The 23,368-nt window shown below is 45.1% G+C and overlaps 2 protein-coding genes across 2 annotated transcripts in view; one reads left to right on the forward strand and one right to left on the reverse strand.

Moving 5' to 3' along the window:
* Positions 1 to 1,303: 1,303 nt before the first annotated feature.
* SKP2 (S-phase kinase associated protein 2) lies at positions 1,304 to 22,436 on the reverse strand. Its single transcript, XM_030566532.1, has 10 exons — positions 22,263 to 22,436; positions 18,894 to 19,153; positions 16,611 to 16,722; positions 15,416 to 15,559; positions 14,714 to 14,848; positions 13,126 to 13,224; positions 10,256 to 10,383; positions 8,562 to 8,613; positions 5,746 to 5,853; positions 1,304 to 2,077 (listed from the first exon to the last, which is right to left on the reverse strand). The coding sequence occupies exons 1-10, from the start codon at positions 22,289 to 22,291 to the stop codon at positions 1,864 to 1,866; spliced, it is 1,281 nt and encodes a 426-aa protein (XP_030422392.1). The 5' UTR covers positions 22,292 to 22,436; the 3' UTR covers positions 1,304 to 1,863.
* A 118-nt stretch (positions 22,437 to 22,554) lies between these two features.
* LMBRD2 (LMBR1 domain containing 2) overlaps positions 22,555 to 23,368 on the forward strand; it is a 39,262-nt gene continuing 38,448 nt past the window's right edge. Inside the window, exon 1 of the mRNA XM_030566162.1 lies at positions 22,555 to 22,810. The gene's annotated coding sequence lies outside the window, so the exon portion shown is untranslated. The remainder of the gene's footprint in view (positions 22,811 to 23,368) is intronic.

The following is a 23,368-nucleotide window of genomic DNA, read 5'->3' on the forward strand; positions in this document are numbered from 1 at the left end:
TACAACTGAACACTGATTTAATAGCTTTGAAACTGCATTATGCAAAAGAAAAATGCTACTTTTAACCATTACTTTAAATGAAGAGCACAAATTTCTTTACCTCAAATCTTTAAAAACTTTCCCTTTTTATTTTAGTAGTTTAACACAGCACTGTACTTTTCCCCCGCCCATCTCTGCTGCTTCCTGATTGCATACTTGTGGTTCCAAATGAGGTGTGTAGTTGACCAGTCAGTTTGTAACTGAGGTTCTACTTTACATTTTTTCTGTAGGTAACCTTATGGCCTTGGCACCTTTCTGTCAAGGCACCTCAGTCATGAATAAACTTATTCTCAGCACCTCAGACATAGGGATGTACTATATCCATTTTACAAATGGTGAACAGAGGCACAAAGAACCAGATCGAAGGCTTACTCCCATGCCTTAACTACATATCTATCCTTTCCCCTCTTGTAGGCTTGAATAGTTATCTAGTTGTTCATTTCTATACCTTCATATTTTTCTCTCCTGAACTACCATCAAAGTTGCTATGTTTTTGCTGGGTTTCTTTAAAATACAGGAACTGGGACAACAGAGCTTAGAAACTTAGTTTGCTACATTTTCTGCATTGTAGAAGCTAAGGGAATCTGTGGTGACTTATATCTCCCTCAGCTATATCAAACATATCTGCAAGACTGCTGTTTCTGTACTGTGGAATGCTTGATGTTCATTAGATCCCACTGACCCCTTATTTTACTTGCCCTGAAGAGCTCTGGAGTTCTGTGTATTTCCCTCTTTAATGCTCCTTAGCCCTGCAGAGTCTCAATTAAGGGATGTGAATACAGGGCTATATAAACAGAAACCTACTAAGCTTACCTCTGAAGAGATTCTTACATTAATAATGCATCTTTAGAAACTACTGGAAAATCACAAATCAGAAGAAGTTAAAAGCTGATTAAGTAACACAGAACTGGAATGTAAGTCAGACTAAAATACCCAATGAAAATGTCACTCTGACAGGTGAGATCCTTGGTTTCACAAACGGGTTTCAAGTTTTAAACTCTTCAGCACGGTCATTTTGAAACAGTGAGGGTCACACTTCTGTAATGGTTGGAAAAAATGCACTGTAGCTCTGTTCTGCTGCCTTATAGGTAGTATCTGATTCAGCTTTCTCATAGCTCCTTTTGCATAGCTCTCCCTTCCCACGGCTCCTATTGCATTAAGAGGGTTCAGTGAATTTAGTGTCCAATGCCATGGTTTATTCCTCCCTCCTTCCCCCTCTCCCCTGAAAAAAGCAGACAGCACCAAATTATTCCATCTTGTTCAGTTAGGAGTCTAAATAGACTTAATGCCCTTACTCATTCTGAGCTCTAAAATCTGAAACAGTCAGGAAAGTACTGAATTGAAATGAAGTAAAACAGATCCTTAATGACAGAACATTTCTCTACTTAGCTTTGAGTAAGGCCCTTGCAATGTATTTGGAAAAATATTACAGAAGCACCTTTGGACCATCACAGTTCCAATAAAGCAACATCAGACTGCAGAATTAAGCACGTTGCCAAACAACTAGAACAGCTGCACTATTTATTACCAAACTTTCTAACTTAATCATGTTTAGCACAATTGCAATAGTCACTTAGCTTTTGCAAACGTATTTCTAAAAGCAAGATTGACTTTTAAAATGCCTACAGTTACTCATACCTGATTGGATTTCTGGACACAGTAAGAGAAGGACAATATAAAAATATACTTAAGTAAATTACAGCACAAGATCAAGTTAAAACACTTTTTACAAGAAGAACTAGAGTGATGCTCCAGTGTTTGGGTTTCTTGATGAAGCACACCACGCTTGGTAACAACAAAAGGGACTATCCAGCAAACGCTGCATCACAAACCACTAGGATTTCTTAGTGTCAGTCTGCATTTGATGCCCCAGATCTCCTGGTTCTTTTTGCTGCCAACGGTTGGCCGTGCAATGGCTGTAAAATGTGAACAATTGATCTTTATGTGGGGAAGCGTTTCTTTCAGGAGCTGTAGGGAATTGTCAGTCACTAGTCCAAAAGCTTGAAGAGTCTTTAGTGTAGGAATTTCACCAAGCTCACTAGAAGGGAAGAAACAAAACACGCAGATCAGTAGGCTGAAAAAAAAGGCTAAAACCTTTTACCCAAACTGAATTGTACAATTTTTCATGAAAAGTCTGGAAAATAGTATTTTGGATAAATGTTTGCTCCTATCTAAAAAAAATCCCCGATTTTAAATATACTTAATTGAAACTTTATGCTCTGTTCTGGTGATTCAGTAAGAAGTTCAATTGCCAAACCAGCTTGAATAGAGAAATAGGAATTTAAATGCAATGAAACATCAGTAACTTTATCATAACCTATGAGCCTCTCACATGCTAGGTTATTGCAGGACATGGTTGGTTTATTTACTGTCTCTGCAATAGCAATGGACTATTAAAATCAACATTCAGAATAAGTGGAGCAACTTGTGCCGAGATGGTAACTCCTACACACCAGTCACCTCCTTAAATACTTTTTAATAATTTTAGTTAATGACTAACTATTTTTCACTGTATGGAATATTCTTATTTATCATCAATGGTGTGCTAAGTCTTTTACAAGTGAGAACAGAGGTAGCCATGAATCAAACTCTGAATGCTCAGGAAGGAGAGGATAAGGAGCTTAATCCTGATAACACAGGGCAAAAAATAACCGGTGAATAGACTCTGGGGTGGACAAGGTATGTGATTTTTGTGGTGGTGTTTTGAAAGGATTGAAGGGTTATGGCAACAGGCCAGATAAGGTGGTAGTGGCATTAACAGGGTTGAAATTAGTCTGGACAAGGGAGCAGCAGAATGGAATTTGTGGTAATGTCTGAACTGGTCGTACAGACCAAGTTCCTTGTGTTTGCCCAGCTATCATTTAAATGTGTATTTGCAAGTACAGTCAGGGACAGATGGATTCATGAGAAGGAACAAACACTACAGAGCTATCCCACAGCCACACCACTATCAGTGTTAAAGGTCTTCCAACTCCCATTTTAACAGCCTAGGTTTAGGAATCAATATAGATCCATTGCAAGATCTCATTTTTAAACTTTGTCAAACAGAATTTTATTGCAAATACATTGTTTCAACAAGTTTCATATTATGCATCCAATCATTTAATGCTTTGTTTTAATATTATTATTCACAATTTTTTGTGGGCCCTAGGTAAGGAGGGAATCTATCTTGTTTAGAAAAATAGAAATGGCTTAATGAATAATTTCCTTAAGGATATTCTACTTCAGCAGCCCCTTCATAGACAGAGGCGGCAGTAGCTCTGTACTACTGAGCAAATAATCTGAGTTTTAAGATGAGTTTTCAGCTCAGCTACCTAATCCTCTTTAAAGGGATCTGTAAATAGTTACAGAACTATTAGTCTGTGATAAGCTTTCACACACTTAGTCCCTTCTCACTACTACTGAGAAAAGTGACACTAACATTGACATAGCTGACCCAGTAACAAACTGAAAGTAAAATGTTTCAGTCATCCTTAAGTGTCTTCATTATATGTAAATATTGAAGGAATCTCAGATCAATGTAATGTGTGGTTCAAAAGATCCTTGCACTTCTATAATATTTTCCACCAGAGAACAACACGTCTTGGGAAGAGATTTTTAAATGACAGGCACCCAACTCCTACTGAAAGTCAGTAAGAATAAGATGCCAAACTGCACTTGGCACTTTTGAAAACTGCTCCCTTTGCTAAAAATCCTCATCGACCACCATGAGACAGATGTTCCCATTTTATGGAGGGAGGAAGTACAGCTAATTGATTTGCCCAAGATCACACAGCAAAGCTGTGTTAACATGAACAGCTTCTGATTTAATATGGTGTTTTAACAATCAAAAGCATAACTTCCTTTAATACCTATCTAAGAACACTAATGTGGCACATCATATATTTGAACTAAACCCCAAAATGCTTTAGAGTTAGAGGGAAAAACAAAAATTTCACCTGTAGTTAACTTTACACTTTATGGGGCAGTTACTCAGATGGTGTAAATGGAAGTAGGATAGCTCCACTGATGTCAGAACCATGTTGATATACAGGACCTGAAGATCTGGCCTTGGTTTTTTTTTGGTCAGTTTGACAACCATAATTTTGTATTAGTTTTTTGTCTAAGTTAAAAGATGTTCAGGCTGCAAAATCAAGCACTCAAAAGTTAAGAAATGCCAAAGTTAAGGTTGCCTATGCGACTTTAATTCATGCATTATGACAGTCTTTAATTAGATGACTGCATACTACTTTCCTCCATGACACTAGCCTCATTCAGTTCACAGGATGTTCCTGGTCTGAGGGAAGAATCAGGGTTATGTAGTGAATGAAGAAGGGTACTACAAAAAGAAAAAATGGTCTCATGGTTCAGGCAGTGGAATGCTGCCCTGGAGAACTGGATCCTATCTCTGCCTCTGCAACAGAGTTTCTGTGGGATGCTGAGTAAGTCACTTAAACCAAACTTTTCACAGGTGGTCACTGGTGTCATTTTCTGAGTGCCCACTGTGAGACTGTCTGCTTTGCAAAAATGCTATGCACTCACAGCTGTAACCAAGTTAATTAGAGCTGAGATCTGACCATGTAAAAAGATATATAATGCTAAGTACTCGGAAGAAAAAAAAATAAATCAGGTCTTAAATGTCAAATCTAGCGCCCATTAGTGGACACTTCTGACCTTCATCTTTTGGGGCCAGATTTTTAAAGATATTTAGGTGCCCAGTAAAATTTTCAATGAATGTTAGGCAGCTAAATATTTTTAAATCTGTCCCTCTATGCCTGAGTTATCCATCTGTAAAAAGGGGATAATACCCTCATACCTCTCAGAGGTTTTATGCAAATAACTGGTCTGCTAAACCCAGGGTTGTGAGTTCAGTCCTTGAGGGGCCATTTAGAGATCTGGGGGCACCAAAAAATAGTTGGGGGTTGGACTAGATGACCTCCTGAGGTCCCTTGCAATCCTGATATTCTGTGATTAATGTTTGTGAAGCATTCAGATAGTGTAGCAATGAGCATCATAGAAAAGCCTGTAAGGAAATGAATTTTATATTCCGAGCAGTGTTTGAATGATGTGCAATAAGTAAGGGAAGGGTTACAACGAGAATAAAACAAAATAGTGATTAGTTGCTCAGAGTACCATCCAAGCTGTGCACTCAATGGGGCAGGGGTCCTCTGGAAAAGACAGTGCATGTAATTAGATTCTATCATAATGCATATACACATAAGGGAGGCAAATTAAGGTTATACAGGCAACCTTAATTTGAGCAATTCCTGAGTTTTTTTACTTTGAACCTTAATATTCTTTTTAACTTCCTCAGTATAAAAGGTGAACTTGGAAGGAAGAAAAACCACACACCCAGGAATTCCATTAAGTGGAATCATATTTACATCCACATGGTTCAACCAGCAGAGCTGGAACCTTTAGATCCACAGCTCAGGCCTATGCAGCTTGAGCTAAAGCATTCACTGATAGCAGTAGTAGGTTGTCATATGCATGCACCAGCACTAGAGGGAAATGAGACACACGCTTCACCAGGGGGTTTCATAGATTTTTGCTGACCCCAGCAGAGAACCAGTAATCATCAGCTCCATTCTGCCTCTTAGTTCCAGTCTTCCTCTTGTTTTTAAAAATATTATTTGCAGTTTAAGTCTATACAGAAGTTCAGGATCTTGAACAGTTTAAGTATTTGATTTTAATAGTAAACTATAATGGGTGTAAGACATTACTCACAGTAAGTCAGCAGGAGAGATCTGATAACATCTACTAAGAGACAAATGCTGTAGGCAGAGGAGCTGATGAAAATATTGAAAACATTCAGGCTTCAACATTGCACTGTCACTGTAATAAAGATGATATACAAAAGTAGGATTAAAAACATTTCCTTTCCAAGAACACAATAGAAGCAAAGTTTCAAGTGTTCCTGAAATTCAGGGAGAAACGTTTTGTACACATTAAACGCTTATCTGCCTTCAAAAATTTTCACCAGCTTATTAAGTATTTTCAGATTTAACATGTTTTCTTCCTTACATATTAGGAATTCTTCACCAATTTCTATCATTTTTATTTTTTGGAGTGGGGGGAGCAGTAGCTTATTTTGCAGGAAGCTGTTTTGGCACAGGAATTTAGGTCACAAAAGGAAATTGCTCTACATGTCAAGAGTTCTAACCAGTGTTTAGTTGATATGGCAAAAATCAAATTATACTTATGCATTTGTAACATGATTATAAAATGTCAGACAGGTATATTACTCCTGAGGGAATTCTGCACACAATATTTTAAATGTTTGCAAAATTCTGTATATTTTATTGGTCAAATAAATGTGCAGGCTCCAGCATGGCAGTGAGGAGCACAAGCAACTGGCTGCATGGAGGTGGGAGATCACCCTGCAGTCCCACCTGAACATAGAGCCAGCAGTAAGGCTGCACCCGACCCTGACACACCAAGGCCCTGTCTCTCCATGTCAGGTGCACCAAGATAGCAAAAGAGAGGGACAGTCTCTTGCATGCACACCCAGCCCTGACCTCCGATCCAGGTGTGGGGCAAGCGTGGAAGGGCTTAATGTGGGGTGAGAGGGTTCTGTGTGGGGCAATCTTGATGCAGATGGTTCAGTGGGGGAACTGGGTATGGGGGGGAGGGAAGAGGACTGGATGCACAAGGGCTTGTTGGGGCAGGGGGGTTCTGGGTACAGGGGCAATGGAACTCTGCAGGGAGTCCAGGTGAAAGAAGTTAGGGCGGGGGGTGGGGAGGAGAGAATGAGGCTTGGTGGGGTGGAGGTCTGTATGCAGCTGGTTGGGGGGGGGGAATCAGTGAGGTAGGGAGTCGCTGGGCGTACTTAACTTGGGAGCCTGAGCTGCTGCTGGGGGGGATGCCACATGCTTGGCTCCCGCTTACTACCCATAATTCCCCTATCCCCATCTCTTACTCAACCCATTGCCCCTCCCTACTGCCCTGTTCCCTTCCTATCCCCCTTCCCCCCACCCCACCACACCACCCTCCTTACCCTGTCCCGCTGCAGGCCTTCAGTGTTGTACAGAAAACAGGATGGTTCCGGACCACACAGAAGGGGGCATGACCAGCACTAGGACCCAGGAGGTGGTGTATAGCTGCAGTCAGCAGAGCTGAATAGCACTCTGCTTCAGCTGGACAGCTCTGTGCTCTCAGCAATTGGGAGTGGGGGGCCAGTGGCAGTGACAGTGTGCCCCCCCATGGGCATCCCCACCACTGCCCCCATGCAGCTTCTCTTTGCTTCCCTCTCATTTTCTGCAGTGGGGACACGCATTCTGTGTGCAGTGGTGCAGAATTCCCCTGGGGGTAAATGAGTTTAGCTTATCTCTTCCAGAAAAGTATTTTTTCTGTTTCAGTAATTAGCATATTACCCAAGAAGGTACTGTCAAGCTGTATATCCCCTGTGACTTACAGTCAGCAGCATTTAAGACACTGAGATCTGATATATAGGACCACCATTTTCTCATCAGGAAGTTATTGTACCTTAAGTCTGCTATTAACTTCAAGACTTCATAGCATTTCTCTTGACAGCCAACCCTTGCATACAGCATGTGCCCACTGTACTACAAGGATTCTTGGTAGCGGTGTGGCTCATTGGCAGCTGCCCCAAGTGAGAACAGCCCTGAACCCAAGTAGCACAAAGGCAGCTTAAGATACCTTTGCCTCTACCCCATTCAGGCTGCAATTTCTATCTCCTTGGGGGGCTCCAGCACAGAATCTGCCCCTATGCATCTGGATTTCTGCCAGCAAATGCTACAGGAACCTATGAGTGAACCTAGCCTAAAGTTTATAGCACAACCAATCAGACAGCTGGAGGGGGCAAAGGGAAGAGGGGGGTGCCTAACCAATTCTCAGATAAATTCACCTATGTTAAAACAAGTTTTAGATGTGATTTCCCCCCCCTTTATTATCAAACTTACTCAGAATCAAAATAAGCAAACTCTATAGTAACATCACACACAGGTTTCCATTTTCACACACAGAACTCTCAGCCCAAAAGATGAGTTTCAGAAACTTTCTGTGAACAATTTCTGTCTCAAGGAATTTATTTATGGTAAAGTTTAGCAGAATACCTTCAAAATGTTTGAGCTGGCCACAGCGTGACTGGAGAGGCAAAAAGGAGTGAATTATTACCATTAAGAAAATCCCAGCATATTGTGATAGTCAGTACTACAGTAAACAGGAAACGATAGGCACAGTTTAAGAACCTGATCAGAACAGACCCCAGATGAAGCCTGAAATTTAGCAAAGAAATAACTCTTCCAAGGAGTGACATCTGTGCTAGGGTTGCGGGGGGGGAGAGAAGATCTTGCCTGAAGGTGCTCAGAAACAACAGTGATGAGCCTGGTATGAAAATGTATGTAGATATTGATCACTCACAGGTTCCTCTGGCTTCGGCTAGCACAAACCCAGATGCACAGGGACAGATTCTGTGCTGTGGCTCCAGAGAGACAGAAGTTACAGCCTGAATGGAGCAGGGGGAAAGATGTCTTTATACTGTATGGATTCAGGGCTGCTGAAGAGTTTGATACACAGTTTACCTTAAATCTAACTCGACGAGATAAGGGCATCTTGTCACCAATGTCTTAATATCTGGAAGGCGGGAAAAAAAACAAACAAAAACAAACGTAAAATCAGCCAGGCACTTTTTCCCAGCAATATTACAGCTTCTCCTGACCAGTAAAAGCTACCTTTTAAAGATGCATGTGGTTTGAATTATTCTCCACTAACATGGAGTAAGTTCCATGTTCCCTACCAATGTGAGTTCTTGACAAAAGGTTGTACTTGTTTTAAAGAACGTTTGTACTGCACTTGAAACATACCAAATCTTTTTCACCTACTGTTGTTCGGTGCAGACCCTTAAAAGGATTTAAATTGTCTTAGCTTTGTCAAAAAAAAAAGTGCCCCTGAAATGCCATTTGCACTATCAATATACAGTAAAAGCTTTTTTTTAAAACCAGCATGCTGGGGGAACAGGGGATGCCAGTAAATTAAAAATGCCAGTTAACTCAGAGGGAGGGTTTTGGAGTGCAAGGCAGGGGTATGGGAAGGGCTGCGGGACACAGGCTCTAGGAGGGAGCTTGGGTCCGTGAGGGATCTTGGAACAGGGGGTTGGGGCATGAGAGGGGGCTTGGGATGCCAGATGGAGGGGGGCACACACCTTCTGCAGCTCCCTGTTCCTGCTGCTCCTGGCAGAGATACCAGGCACATTGCATCAGTCTGCAGGCACTGCCCCCCCGCAGCTCCCATTGGCTGTGGTTCCTGGCTAATGGGCTGGGTGCTGTGGAGTCCGCATTTGGGGACTGGAGAGCAGGGACAGAGGCAGCGTGCCTGCAGAGCCGCCTGGATGCACCTCCGCCAGCAACAGCAGGGACAGATCTGCTTGCTGGGAGCTGCTGAAGGTGAGCGCTCCCCCGCCCCCTTCCCGAAACCCCCTTCCAGAGTGCACCCCACATCCCACACTTGTCCTCTGCTGGCCCTGCACCAACTGCACTATAAACTGGACTTTCAGCACAGATCAGAAGTGCCGATTTATAGAGTCTGCCGGTTGGTGAAGTGCCAGATAAAAGAGCTTTTACTGTACCAGCCAGAAAAACGTTTGAATTTAGTCACCGTTCTCTTAATAGGAGAAATTTACCAAGTTTACAGGATTCTGAGGCACTCAAACTCATTCATGCAACTGAAAACCACTCCATGATTTCCATCATGTAGAACACACTCATCTTTGTGTAGTGACTGGGATTTTTGGATACCCGAAGTTTTTTCCTGTGTAAATCGAAGTCTTGTAATTTCTAAGTTCTCTCCTCATGACTGAAAATTGTATTATTTGATTGCCTTTAACTGTAAGGTCTGTAAAACCAGGACCACCTTTTCATTATTTATGTGTACAGCAACAAGCCCAGTGGGGCTCAGATTCCTGATTGTGGCGTTTAAGTGCCATTAAACAATAATAATAATAATAAATAATAATAATAATAATAATATAATCAGAGTGGTTATCAGTGTTTCAGAGCTCATGTACAAAAGTGAGCAATAATGCAGTTACGTTTTAGGGTTAATGTTTTCTTTTATGAATTGTACTACATAAGGCAGGCAAAATCACCATTGCATTTGAAATCAATACTCTGGATCTGACAGACCAAGAGAAGATGCAAACAGTTAAACAGTCACAGCTACACTTTATTAAGGTTCCACATATTCCACTAGAACACCAGTTCTCAGTGCTGCTATTTACCTGCTATTTGTAGATTTTGTCTGTATCCACTAAAATTTAGTTGGGTGACATTTGTAGAAATGTGGTTGACTGCTGCTTTAATGTGATCAGTTGTGAAGTCACACCAGGATAGGTTCAGCTCTTCTAATCTATGCACAAATAAAAATACATCCATTTGGAAGCATTGCAGAAACATAGGTTTGGCCTTAAAGGCATCCACATACCATTCAAATACCAAACAAACAAACAAACAACACACCCCCCAAACTGTACATGATGTACACCATCAAGTTTCATCATTAATGACCCCAAATTTCAAGAGATCAGATTAAATAGATGGCACAGAGGAATAATAATGGGATAAAGAGCATCTTGGTTGTCAAAATGCATCAAGCCAGCAATGGCAAAGTAATCATCATTTGTTGTTGCTGTGAAGTGGGTTATCTGCTAAAGTCTGGTTCTTAACAGGTAAGAGTCCACCTTTAAAGAAGAAAAATACAGATATTTGCTCCTTAACCTATCCATTATTAATTGGCCATCTGATTTAGTTTGTATTTTTTATAGTGTACAGAAATATCATACATGTTTTGACTACAACCCTTCACAAGTTGCTTGTCTTAGACTGTTAAGCTCCTTGGGGGCAGGCACTGTATACTCCTTTGTGGGTGCTACTAGATTACAAATAAATAATTATTTATTATTATTATTACTGACAATTTTTTTTGGTTGTCTCATCGTAGGTCAAAGAAATGAGTCACCCTCTCATCCTACAGATTCCTCAAGAACAGAGTTAAAAACATTGGGGAGGCAAAGAAATGTACACAATGTATCAACCCTGCATAGGGCCAACAGCGACTGACCAAGCACTGTGGGCCCAGGAGATCATGCCCCACACTTCTGCGCATGGTCCAGGTGGAGGGGACAGATAAAAGGAGGCAGCTCAGCTCAGTCGGTGTTGGTGGAAGAAGAGGAAGGATGTGTGCTGCAGGCGCCTGCAGAGGAACCATTGACTTTCCATGGGTCTGGACTATGCTGTGGATGACCAGCTGACTGCAGAGACACTGAGCTGCTGCCAGCTGAGGAGGTGCCCGAGATGGTAGGAAGAGACCCAGGGAATCTGTTAGGAGCTGATACCTGAACTCTGTATAGAGAGTTTACCAGCTTCCCAGGGCCCTCAGTCGGAACCTGGTGAAGTAGGGTAGGCCTGGGTCCTCCTGCCCGACACTTGCCACTAGGTGTGGCTACCAGGGTCTCCCAATATAAAAACTGATTGTTTGCTCTGCCCTACCCAAAGGATCACTGTCCTAACTGCTTGTGTTTGCCTCAGCCAGGAAACCCAGGCGCTACAGACTGCTTGTTTGCCCCAACAGGGGTCCTGGACCCCTTGATCGTGATCGTTTGGCAAAACAAGGAATCTCGACAACCGTGTAACTGGGCGTGTCAACCCCACACTGGGCAAACGGGCAGCTCCCACCAACACACCAAGCCCCTGTGACATGTTATGGCACCAGTCCCGTTACTTACTATCAAAATATAGCACCATCTAAAGCAGTGTTTCCCCAACCTGTGGGTCGGGACCCAAATTGGGTCAACAGAATGTTTCAAAGGTCCCATGGCAGCTCCTGTCCCCTGGGGCTGGCCAGGCTTGCCACCCTGCTCCAGGTACTGCAACTTCTGGGGTCCCAGTGCCACTAAGGTTTAGCCCAGTCATCATGACGGGAGTCGGAGCAGGCCAAATCTGAGTGAGTAGCACTGAAACCCCATGAGCCAGGTCACAACTCTACTCTCACAAATTTGGTCTAGTCAGGGAGGCATGGCCAAACCTGAGCGGCGCTGCAACTCTGGGAGGTTGCAATGCCTAGAGTGCAGAGCCAAGCCCAGCCAGACCCACAGCACGGCAGCTGTAGGAGCTGCCACTACGGGGTGAGTGCCAGGCAGAACCTAGCTCCCTCCCTGCCCCAGGTGCAGGATCCGACGGAAGCCACCCCTGGGGCCTTCACCTCCAGACTATTTATGACAGGCCATAAACATTTACAAATGGGTCCTGAGCCCAAAAAGGTTGAGAACCACTGGCCTCTAGAGGTCCCAACCAAGATCAGGTCCTCATTCTGCTAAGCAGTGCAGATATACGCAGCAAACAGTCAAGGTCCTAAACGGGGACAATCTACAAGACAAAGAAAATATTCCCATTTTACAGATTGCAAATTGTGGCATAGAGATTAAGGTTTTGTTTACACAACTTGCACTGGTATAACTGAGGAAGTATGTTTAAACCCACAGTACATTTTAAGTTTGCCTTTGCATTAAGTAGTTTCTCCAACATTACACAAGAACTCTGGATTCAGTTTCTGCCACAGATCTCCCAAGTCCCAGTTCAGTGCCTAAACCACAGACCATCCTTCTTCACATTGGCAGATCACAGAACGTTAGTCTCCACAAGCTGTCAAGTTTTTATAACGGCACTGCATCAGCATTAAAACGTCTCTGTGTTTGAAGGATTATTTTAACATCACGTGATCTTTTCTACTATCAGAGCTGAACACTCTGTGTAATTGGGGCTGATCAGATGCCATTTCACAATTGTGAAGACACTTTCACATTGACAGAGTTTGACTTGTCTCTCTTGCAATAAGGAAATCAACTTTTAACTGTGTGTCTTTTGAATATCCTCATGCAAACTGTTTTTTTCAGATAAATGTACCAGTCTTTAAGGAAGAGAAGTTTAACAAAAACATGAATTATCTGAATCTTCAGCAGAGGAGAATACCCTATTTAGATGTTCAAAAGCACAAATTATAGTTCATAAACGTTATTCACCCATGCCAGTGGGGTACTCAGATGATCATTTCTCCCAGGAATATCAACAAGTGCATAAATTCATTTTGTCTTACCCAGAACAGCTGATCAACATCATCTCCAATGCTTCTGCAGAAAATTCAGAACATCCAGAGAGATTTAATCGCACCAAACTGGAATTCTGAGCGATGCTTCTGTAAAGACCACAGATGGAGAGTCTGAATGCTTTCACATCTCTCCTGGTATCAATTTTATAATTTGTTTTCATAACTTAAAGTTCCAGGCTCAGGATGGCCTTAATTTAGTAAAGATACATTTGTGCATCTTTGCCTAGTGCAGGGATTCTCAAACTGGGGGTCGGGACCCCTCAGCGGGTCGTGAGCTGTCAGCTTCCCTCCCAAACCCTGCTTTGCCACCAGCATTTATAATGGTGTTAAATATATTTTAAAAGTGTTTTTAATTTAGAACGGGGGGTGCACTCAGAGGCTTACCAGTACAAAAGTTTGAGAACCACTGGCCTAGTGAGCCCTAGGTTTTCAATTTAGCAGTTAAATAGATGTTCTGTAACTGTTTACCTGCTACATTAGTGTACTTGATGAATCATACACTTGGAGAGTTATCATCACTAGGGTCCTGGCCAAATTCCTATTTAGATATTTACATTCTGCCTAACTGAATGTTTCCTTGCAGTTTAATATTCTGCTACTCTTCCTGTTACTATGCGCTGTTAAACAGCTGCCATGTTTCACCACAGAGGTGGCTGCATTTTTGTGATGGATAAAGCAATTATCCCATTTGTAAAATAAGCCTCAATCCTGTAAATAGATGTGCCTATGCAGACCCCCTGAACCCAAGTGGGATCTTGCTGAAGTCTGTGCTAGTCTAGCTATTTACAAAATGAGGGCCCACATTTGTAAGTTGGCCGGTATGCAGAAGGCTCCCAAGTTATTGAATACTTCTTGCAATGAGGCGGAGTGGCCTCATCCCAGCACAGAGGAGGTTAACTCACCCTGTTAGGCTCAGCTAATCCCATCCCTTCTCTCTCTCTCTCTCTCTCGCGGAAAGTGTAAGAAAAAGGACCCAGCACTTCAGTTAGAGCCAGACCAGGGAAGGAGCAAGATGTCTGTCCCAGGGAGCCAAACAGCTAGCAGAGCCCACAACTGGCTGTGGCAAGTGATGACCCTCCAGAGCCAGCTTGGAGGGAAGGCTACCCCGGATGACTGAGAAACCCAACTAGGGAGTGGAAAGTGGACTGTCTGACAAGGAGAGGGGGAACCAGGCCCCGGTGGACATGGAGCAGCCCCACCAAATGCTGGTAGGAAGTAGCCCAAGGAAAAGAGACATGGACCCCCACGTTCTCCTGGCAACCCCACAATGGAATCACCTGTCGTTTCTAGTGCCTTGGGCTGGGACCTGGTGGAGCAAGGTGGGTCCGGGTTCCCCTGCCCCCAACCCCCTGCTTTGGACTGGATGAGTGCTAACCCTTAGGTCAGAAGGCCAGAGCCACCGACTGTTGACTTGCTCGGCCCTCATTCAAGAGGCCTAAGCTGCTACTTGCTCAGCCACAAGCTGGAATGCCTGATAAACTAACCAGGCATGAGCGCTGATTCCCTGATGCCACCAAAGAGGGTGCCCATGGTCCTGAGATGCAGGAATCTTACACTTCTGAACATGCCCACTCACCTAATGATATCATCAGAAAGCACCAGTCCTTCCAAGCTGAGGTTCTGTAGTTGATCACAACGACAAAGAATAGTATGGAGATCTGCAACATTTATTGTGCAGTTGGACATGTCCATATGTTGCACTCTGAGAGATCTAAAGAGGGGAAAGGAGAAAGGCAGACAATACAAAATGAATTTTAACACTTTTCTAAAATTGAGGTAGTATGCTGCATTTGTATACCACAAATGAATGCATAGCTAGCAGAAAATGTATATGCTTTAATGCATGTCTGATCCATCAATATTACTAAGGTGGCTACCAAAACTGCAAAATTCTATTTACTTTGAGGCATACAAATCTTTAAGACTCATATCTCTGTCTATGCTAGAGTTAAATCATATTTCCTTTAGCTTTGCACAGAAATATACTTCGGGGTCAGTAGTTCTTGGTTCTTAAACAAAAAAAAAGTAATGGTAGTAGACTATACTTCAAGATTGTGTTAATCAGTTCTTGGACAATTCTGAATCAAGAAACAGAATGCAGTTCCCCTGATATTCAGCCCAGTGCCTTATCCCTGCTCCATGATGCCTCCATTCCAAAATTTATAGATGCCACAAGTGTGACAACCAGAGGTGCTAAATCAAATAGATTGGTTGAACTATATGAAAAACTGAAAGGGAGACTTTGTTCCAGGGCACCAAGAGATGGTGACAACCTTACCGGTTGTTTTTAAACAATGGTTTCCCAATACAGGATCTTGGACAACGCAACACAGTTACACCTACAGGGAGCAACTGCCCAATCACTCCTGGAAGCAGATTTTTACCAGTCAGATCAAGGGTCTGCCACAGTGATTCATCAAACCTGGAGAGGAAAGGAGTTTGATTGTTAGTAAGTAACTGAAGGCAAAAGCAAAGGACACAGCCATGAACAGCTTTTAATATTACAAATGAATGTGCAAAATAAAGTCAACTCAGCAAAGTTTTACTTATACAAACATTACTGACAGGTTTCAGAGTAGCAGCTGTGTTAGTCTGTATCTGCAAAAAGAACAGGAGTACTTGTGGCACCTTAGAGACTAACAAATTTATTTGAGCATATGCTCAACAAAAACAAACATGCTCAAATAAATTTGTTAGTCTCTACAGTGCCACAAGTACTCCTGTTCTTTTTACAAACATTACTGAGATTCTCACTGATCAGACAGCAAAGCGCATTCTTTTTCTTGACTATGAAGAGCCAAGATACTGTATGAAACTCTCTGCAATATTTGACAGGGATTGAAGACTCAAGGAGAGCAGAAATTTTGCTCAACTGAATTGGGGCGCCCATGGTCCCAAGAGGAGGGAACAGGAGAGATGGGAAGTTGGAACTTTTGCTGCTTTTCCCAGAGAAGGGAAGCAAGGAGTAGAGGGTCCACATGGAGAAGTGAGACTGGGAGGCTGTAGTCTCCTGCAAGTACTGGAACTCTGTGGGAAAGGGGGCATTATTTGTTCAGTGGGAGGCAAGACAAAGAATTTGGGGGAAGATAGGACTCTGGAATTAATTAACGGAATGGGTGGGTGCATGATAGAAGAGCTCAGACTGTACTACAGATTGAGGGAATGTGTGTGTGGGGGGGGGGCGGGTCAAGACCCCAGGTTTCATTATTGGGAGTGCTGGAAGAGAGCAGACGCTTTAATTTAACTATGGGCACAGCCCAAATGCAAAATGTTCAGATAAGTGCAGTTCTCAAGTGACAGTCTCCATTTAAACATCAGAAGGAGTCAAATGAGTCTATAGTCTCTTAATCATGTGTAACCCACTTTCAGTGTGGGCAGAATTACACATGCACATCAAGATGAGAACAAGACCATTTAACAACCTTTAAAAGCACCACTGTTCTCAACACCTACAAGTAAAAAGCAATACTCACGCTAGGCGTTGCCACCTCTTGCAAATCTGGGAAACTTTTAGCAGGTCAGTTAGGGGTAAGTATGCAAAGATCCCTAACAGCAATTCATCTGGCAGTGCATCCCAAGAAATACCTTGAAGAAAACAGTCAACAGGTTTTACATAGATCGGATTCATTTTTGTCCACTGATTAGACATTTCAACAGTTTTACCATTAAACAAAAATATTAAAGACAACAGAAAAATTCCCTGCCCTTCCATCACCACTTCATTCCCTTGTTGATCTATGGCTACACTAGTCCCCTACTTAGGTACTTACATTTCCTTATTGGAAAGGTAAATTATTAATAACCCCTTGGATGAGATGGTGGTATTAGGTGCTGTGTGTGTAGGTGCAAAAATAGCTGCCAACAGCACTGTCCCACATTTATCTTCTGAAGCCTGTTTGTCCAACCCATCGTGTTCTGAGAAAGTGTGTGAAGAATTCCAAAACCAGACTCTCTCTGAAAGGGATGCAGCTATTCTTCTCTTGTGCAATTAGCCCTTGTTAAAATTCATGACTCTCCTGCCCCAATACATAATACGATATTGCTTTTTTGAGCTATTTCACCTGCCTAATATCCAAACATTCTTTTCTTAAGCAAGTACATTTTCAAGGGATTACGTACATCTAGAAAATGCTGCTACTGCTCCAAAGAGGTCTGTGGAACAAAGGAAGAAGGGATTCCCTAAATGGGATGGGAGACTGTGTACATTTTAGATAGGAACCCCAACCAGCACTTCCCAGATCACAACTTTATCTGAAAAGAAATACTTGACAGTCGGCATAAATGAGAAGGATGGCAGTTCAAAAAACAGCCCCTGTAAACTCACCAAAATACCATAAAGAAAGTCATAAGCATTAGTAAGTTACTAGATGGTAAGGAAGAGGCTCAAACTGAGGTCTTATGAAGGCTCTGAGAATATTCATCTCTTGTGACATTTAGATCAGGTCTTCAGATGATATAATCTGTTGCTGGAGAGATGTTTCTGAATCTATCTGAGTTGATTTCTTTTTAATCCACCCCCTGTTGGCCAACGCTGCTGTACTACAGATCTGGGAAGTGGGCGAAATCCAAAATCCTATTTAATCCTTATTGAAGAAAAACAGAATAGAAGAAATGATAGGCTGCATAGTAGCCATCAATCTCTGTGACCCCTGGGAAATATTTTCTCTAGAGATGATAAAATACTATCCCTTCACAGGTCTCCTTTAAGGAAGCAATAGAGTCAACCACTTCCAAAAAGTAACTCTCTCAAGACTTGAAAGTAACACATGATTTACTAGATCCAGGGACTAGAGCAGAGGTAGGCAAACTATGGCCCACGGGCCATACAAAGGCACCAACTTTCTCCAGTGCCAGTGGGTGCCCATGCCCCCCCGCCCCTTTGTCTGCTCCTGCTCAACTCCACCTTTTCCCCTCCCCTGGCTCCACCCCATCCTCAAAGTCCCTGCCCTAACTCCGCCACCTCCCTGCCCCTGTTGGATCCCTTCCCCAAATCCCCACCCCACGAATCAGCTGGTTTGCGGTGCAAGCACTGGGAGTGGGGAGAAGCAGGACACAGCAGCACAGTTGCAGAGGATGCGGAGGCAAGCTGGAGTGAGGGGGCAGGGAGCTGCTGGTGGGAGCTCACCAATTTTTTTCCCCATAGGTGCTCCAGCCCCAGAGCACTCATGGAGTCAGTGCTTATGGGGCGACATCCAGCCCATGGGACTGTCCTGCTCAGCCCTTGAGCTCCCAGCTGGCTAGCCCCCAGTCCCTCCCCTGCTGTCCCCCACTTCTCCGCAGCCACGCACACCTGCAGGACAGCGCGTCTGGCTCCGGCTGGGTGGTGCAGCATCCAGACATGCTGCTCTGAGCAGCATGGTAAAGAGACCGGGGAGTTGCATAAAAGGCAGGGGGTTCCCAGGGGATGTTGGATAGGGGGTGGTGTCCTGGGGGGCAGTTAGGGGCAGGGAGGTTAGGGGACAAGGAGCAGGGGTGTAGGATGGGTCGGAGGTTCTGCGGGGGACAGTCAGGGGATGGGAAGTGGGAGGGGTCAGAGGCCAGGCTGTTTCAGGAGGCACAGCCTTCCCTACCCAGTCCTCCATACAGTTTCGCAACCCCAATGTGGCCCTTGGGCCAAAAATTTTGCCCATCCCTGGACTAGAGTCTGCTCAGAGACATCAAACTTTGTAAGAAGCAACTAAAATATTAGTGATTTGTAGCACCTGACCTCAGTCATTGTTACAAGCTGGCACAAGCCTGGGCTGCTGTTTCTCTACCTGACTCTGTCTCTCGGAGCAGCCTAGGCCTGCGTGCAATCACAAAGTCCTTGTCCTTCTCTTTCACTTTCTGTCGTTTCGGAGGAGGATAAAGAGACACTAGCAGCTCCTGAGGGGTGTTCTCACTGCCCAGCTTCTCCTTCTTAAGGACAGACACTCCCATGCCAGAGAGTAGCTCTGATGTCTTGGTGGGGTCCCACGACCATGTGAAGCTTGTGGAAACATTGCTGTCTGAAGCTGGGATTTCCTGGAGATGTCTCCTGCAGGAACAGTACAAGTTATATTCATCCACCGCAACACCAAATGTCGGAATTAGAAGTATGTAGAAAGACAAAACACAACATGGCACAGGTGGCTGCACCTATATCCCCTATGATAAGCAATATAATTCACAGTGAAAAAACAACAACGCTTTGTACTTCTATAGCATTCAAAAATCCTATTGGTCTTTACAAATGTTTACAACACCTCCAGACCTGGGATACATATTAGGATCAAACTGAACAGATTTATGTGATACTCTGTGGGGGAAATAGTCTGAAATACACATACTTAATGGCAAGAAGTAACCTGGGAAGCAGAAATGCTGAAATGGACCCACTCAGGGTGACCTGTAAATCAGACAATGACTTTGCAGCACGATATGGTTTCAAAAATAAATTACAGTTTTGAACAGTGGTATCGGAAAGGGATGGGAATTTAGTCAACAGCAACAAAGCAGAGATATTGGCTCTGTGATGAGTTAGAATACTGCACATTATCACTGATAAAACCATAGGAAGACCAATGAAGTCAGCAGCAATGATTGGTGGCCATGAGGACTAATTTAAGTAGAAATATTTAGCTATTTTAATCTATTTAATTTTGTATTGTTATTTTCTTGGACAGGAAAAATAGCAAGGCAAAACTTCAGTCTGAAAATTAAGACAGCCTTCCTAAGATACCTATCATGCTGCAGAATAGCATGCCAAAGAAATTGGGGGAAATCCAGTTGTTTGGGACTATTACAATGAGACTGCGCAAATAACTGGAAGAAAGTCCTACAATGGCTGGGGTTACAATGAATGATCTAATATGGGGTCAGCAACCTTTCAGAAGTAGTGTACCAAGTTCACTGTAATTTAAGGTTTCACGTGCGAGTAAAACATTTTAATGTTTGTAGAAGGTTTCTCTTTATGTCTATAATTACAAACTATTGTTGTATTTAAATAACATTTTTAAAATATTTAAGAAGTTTCATTTAAAATAAAATTAAAATGCAGATCTTATCAATTTACTATGATCTTTGCCTGGGATCCTTGTCAGGGTTTCCAGCCACGCTCAGCCCTCTGCCGGTCTAGGGTCCAGCCGCTGGCCCTGCTCAGTATCCTGCCGGCCTGGGTGAGCAGAGCCCCAGGCTGGTAGTGGGCTGAGCGGGGCTGGTGGCTGAGGTCCCGGCTGGCAGGAACTGGCGGACGGAATCCCAGGCTGGCAGTGGGCTGAGTGGTGCCAGTGGCCGGGACCTCAGACTGACAGCAGACTGAGCCGCTCAGCCCGCTGCCGGTCTGAGGCCACTGACCCCGCTCAACCCACTGCCAGCTGAGTGAATGGAACCTCAGACCAGCAGCGGGCTGAGCAGGGCTGGAGGCTGGAACCCCAGACAAGGATCTCGGCCCCACCTCAGCCCACTACCAGCCTGGAGTTCTGCTCACGCAGGCCAGCAGAAGGCTGAGCAGGGCCAGCAGCCAGAACCCCAGACTGGCCCCCCTGCTGAATGCTGCCGGCACCCCAGGCTGGCAGCGGACTGAGCCACTCAGCCCGCTGCCGGCCCCGCTCAGCCCACCACTGGCTGAGCGAATGGAACCCCAGGCTGGCAGTGGGCTGGGGTTCCAGCCGCCAGCTCCTGCCAGCCGGGGTCTCAGCTACCGGCCTGCTCAGCCCACTGCCAGCCTCGGGTTCCCTGGGAGTCCCCAGTCCAGCAGCGGGCGCTGAATGGGGCCGGCAGCTGGGACCCCCTCTGGCAACGGGGCAACAGCCGGAACCAAAGAGCGGCGGTTGGCTGAGCCGCTCAGCCTGCCGCTGCGTGCCATCAAAAATCAGCTCGTTTGCCACCTTAGGCACGCGTGCCGTAGGTTGCAGACCCCTGATCTAACAGGTCTTCTCCATCTTTCATTGCCAGAATAGCTTCATCCACCTGTGTGAACTCTGTTCAGTTTACAATCTATAGTCAAGTGTGTGATCTGAATAAAGAACTGGGAGTCAAGAAATTGAATTCTAAGCCTGCCTCTGAAATGGACATCTGCTTTTAGGCTCTTTTGCTTCAATTCCTTCACCTATAGCATAGTGATTACTCATCTACCTCCCAGGAGAATTAAAAATTACAGTGTTTGTACAGCACTTTGAAAATACTGCAGTGAACTAGTTATGGCGTAGATGTATCCTTATCACTTACTGTACAGAATTAGCACTGGTCAAAGTGTGTATCACAGGCCTTCTACTGCTAACAGTGACTCTCAGTTGCCACAAATGATGGGCATTTGTTCTCCATTTTTGGTCCTATTATCACCATGAAGTTATAAGTTGCCATGGTGTGATGCAAAGTGACATCTGTGAAGTCCTAGATGGCCAAAAACAACCATCAACAATGAGTATGAACTCACTTAACCTCAGATGCTTGAAAATATGCTTCATTTATAGAGGGGACTATAATGAACTGGCCAATAGCTGTACGTCTCTGCCCTACACTGTGTAGATAATCAGAACTACACAATTATGTCCACACTGCTAGCCACTAATGGAGATTCTGTTTTAGCTCAAGCAGTAGGGCCTGTGTCTTCGAAGCAGAGGGGATCGAGCTGCACTACTGCCATACAATTCCAAATGATCACAACGTGCAGCACAGTAAAATCCTCCGTGAACGCAGGTTTGTTACTACAGACTCACACTCTCGCCCCGCCTCTCCAAGTCACCATCATCCAGGCTACTGGCCCCCATCCTCAGCACCACTCAGATTTCCGCCAAAAATCACATGGCTACCTGCTATTCCCGTTAGCGAACACACTAAGACGGTGCTTTTAGGTAGGACTTGTGCTCACCAGGGTAGCCTTGGGGGATGCAGATGCGGTTTCTCATCCCCTGGGTAGAGGCGGAAGGGGCAGAAGCACGTACAATAAATATACTGCAGCGTTAGGGACCTAACATGATACATCGCGTAGACAGACGGATAACAAAGCCCAGTGCAACGCTTTGCACGCACCCCCCACAACACAGCAGCAGCCTATACTTTGGGCGGCAACTATCACCACCTATCCCTTCCCTCTGCAACCCCCAATGCAGCCCACCCCTAGCATGCGACCCCCACGCGGCTCCGGCCGGCTGCCTCCGCATTACCTGTGCATGGTGGCCTGGCGCAGAGGCATTAAAAGCTGGGAGCCTTGGTCCTCGCTAACCAGGAGAGACCGTCCCTTCCCGCGCCTCCTCTCTGCGCAGCAGCAGCACCACTGAACTGAGCGCGCCTGGGGTAACGTTCCATCCCCCAAGGCGCGCGCTACTCCTAACGGAAGTGGGGATAGCTGCTGGCACAGAGACAGCCGCAATGCCTCCTGGGATTTGTAGTTCAGCGGCGCCGGAGTCGGCCTACCCAGCAGCCCGTGCGGCCCGGCTGGGCGTCGGTCGATGACGCTATTGGACGGCGAGCGATTGGCCAAAGGGAAATGTCAGCAGCTGGGGAACCGGCTGCCCCAGTCGCGGTGACACGGAGGGAGCCGGGCCCCAAGGGAATTGTCGCCGGTTGCTGTGGCGCAGTTTGAAACCCCGCTTCGGACCTGGGCCGTCGGTCGCTGAGCCAGGCGCCCGGGGCAGCAGCCGCAGCCGGGGGAGGATGGAGACGCACAGAGTCTGGCGGGGGCACCGGTGCTGAGAGAGTGGCTCAGCCCCAGGTGAGTCCGCGGGGTGGCTTGGCTGAGGGAGCGCCCCAGACACCGACCCCCGCAGCTGCCCCCTTTCCCCCGCTGTGGCCAGAGAGTAGCCATTGGCGGGGGTGCAGGGCGGCCTTGGGAAAGAGGGGCCGGTTTTGTGTCGCCAGGGCACAGGGGAGCATGATAGTGGGGGGCGGTGAGGCGGGTACGGGGGCGGCACGGCGGTAGGGGGAGGGGCCTTGGGGGATACTCGGGGGCGGTGAGGGGGGTACAAGCGTAGTAGGGGGAGGGGTCTTGGGGGATATACTGAGCGGTGAGGGGGGTGTATGGGGGCTGCTGGGAAACGGCGATATCTTGCCCCCCCCCACCCCGGTGATATGTGGGCTCAGACGACAGGCCGGTTTTCCATGTCAGGCCCCACAAAGTGGCTTCAGAAAGGAAGACACACCTATAAAGTTCAGAATGTCTGGCACCCTGAATAATAATACCCTTCAGATGGGACCTTAAAAGCTGAGCTGTGCCTGCTCTCAGAATAGGTTTGGAGAGTTTTTGGGAGGTAAGAAATAAGTGTTTATGCTG

Source organism: Gopherus evgoodei, chromosome 6 (genome assembly GCF_007399415.2).
Source record: "Gopherus evgoodei ecotype Sinaloan lineage chromosome 6, rGopEvg1_v1.p, whole genome shotgun sequence".
Classification (NCBI taxonomy): domain Eukaryota; kingdom Metazoa; phylum Chordata; order Testudines; family Testudinidae; genus Gopherus; species Gopherus evgoodei.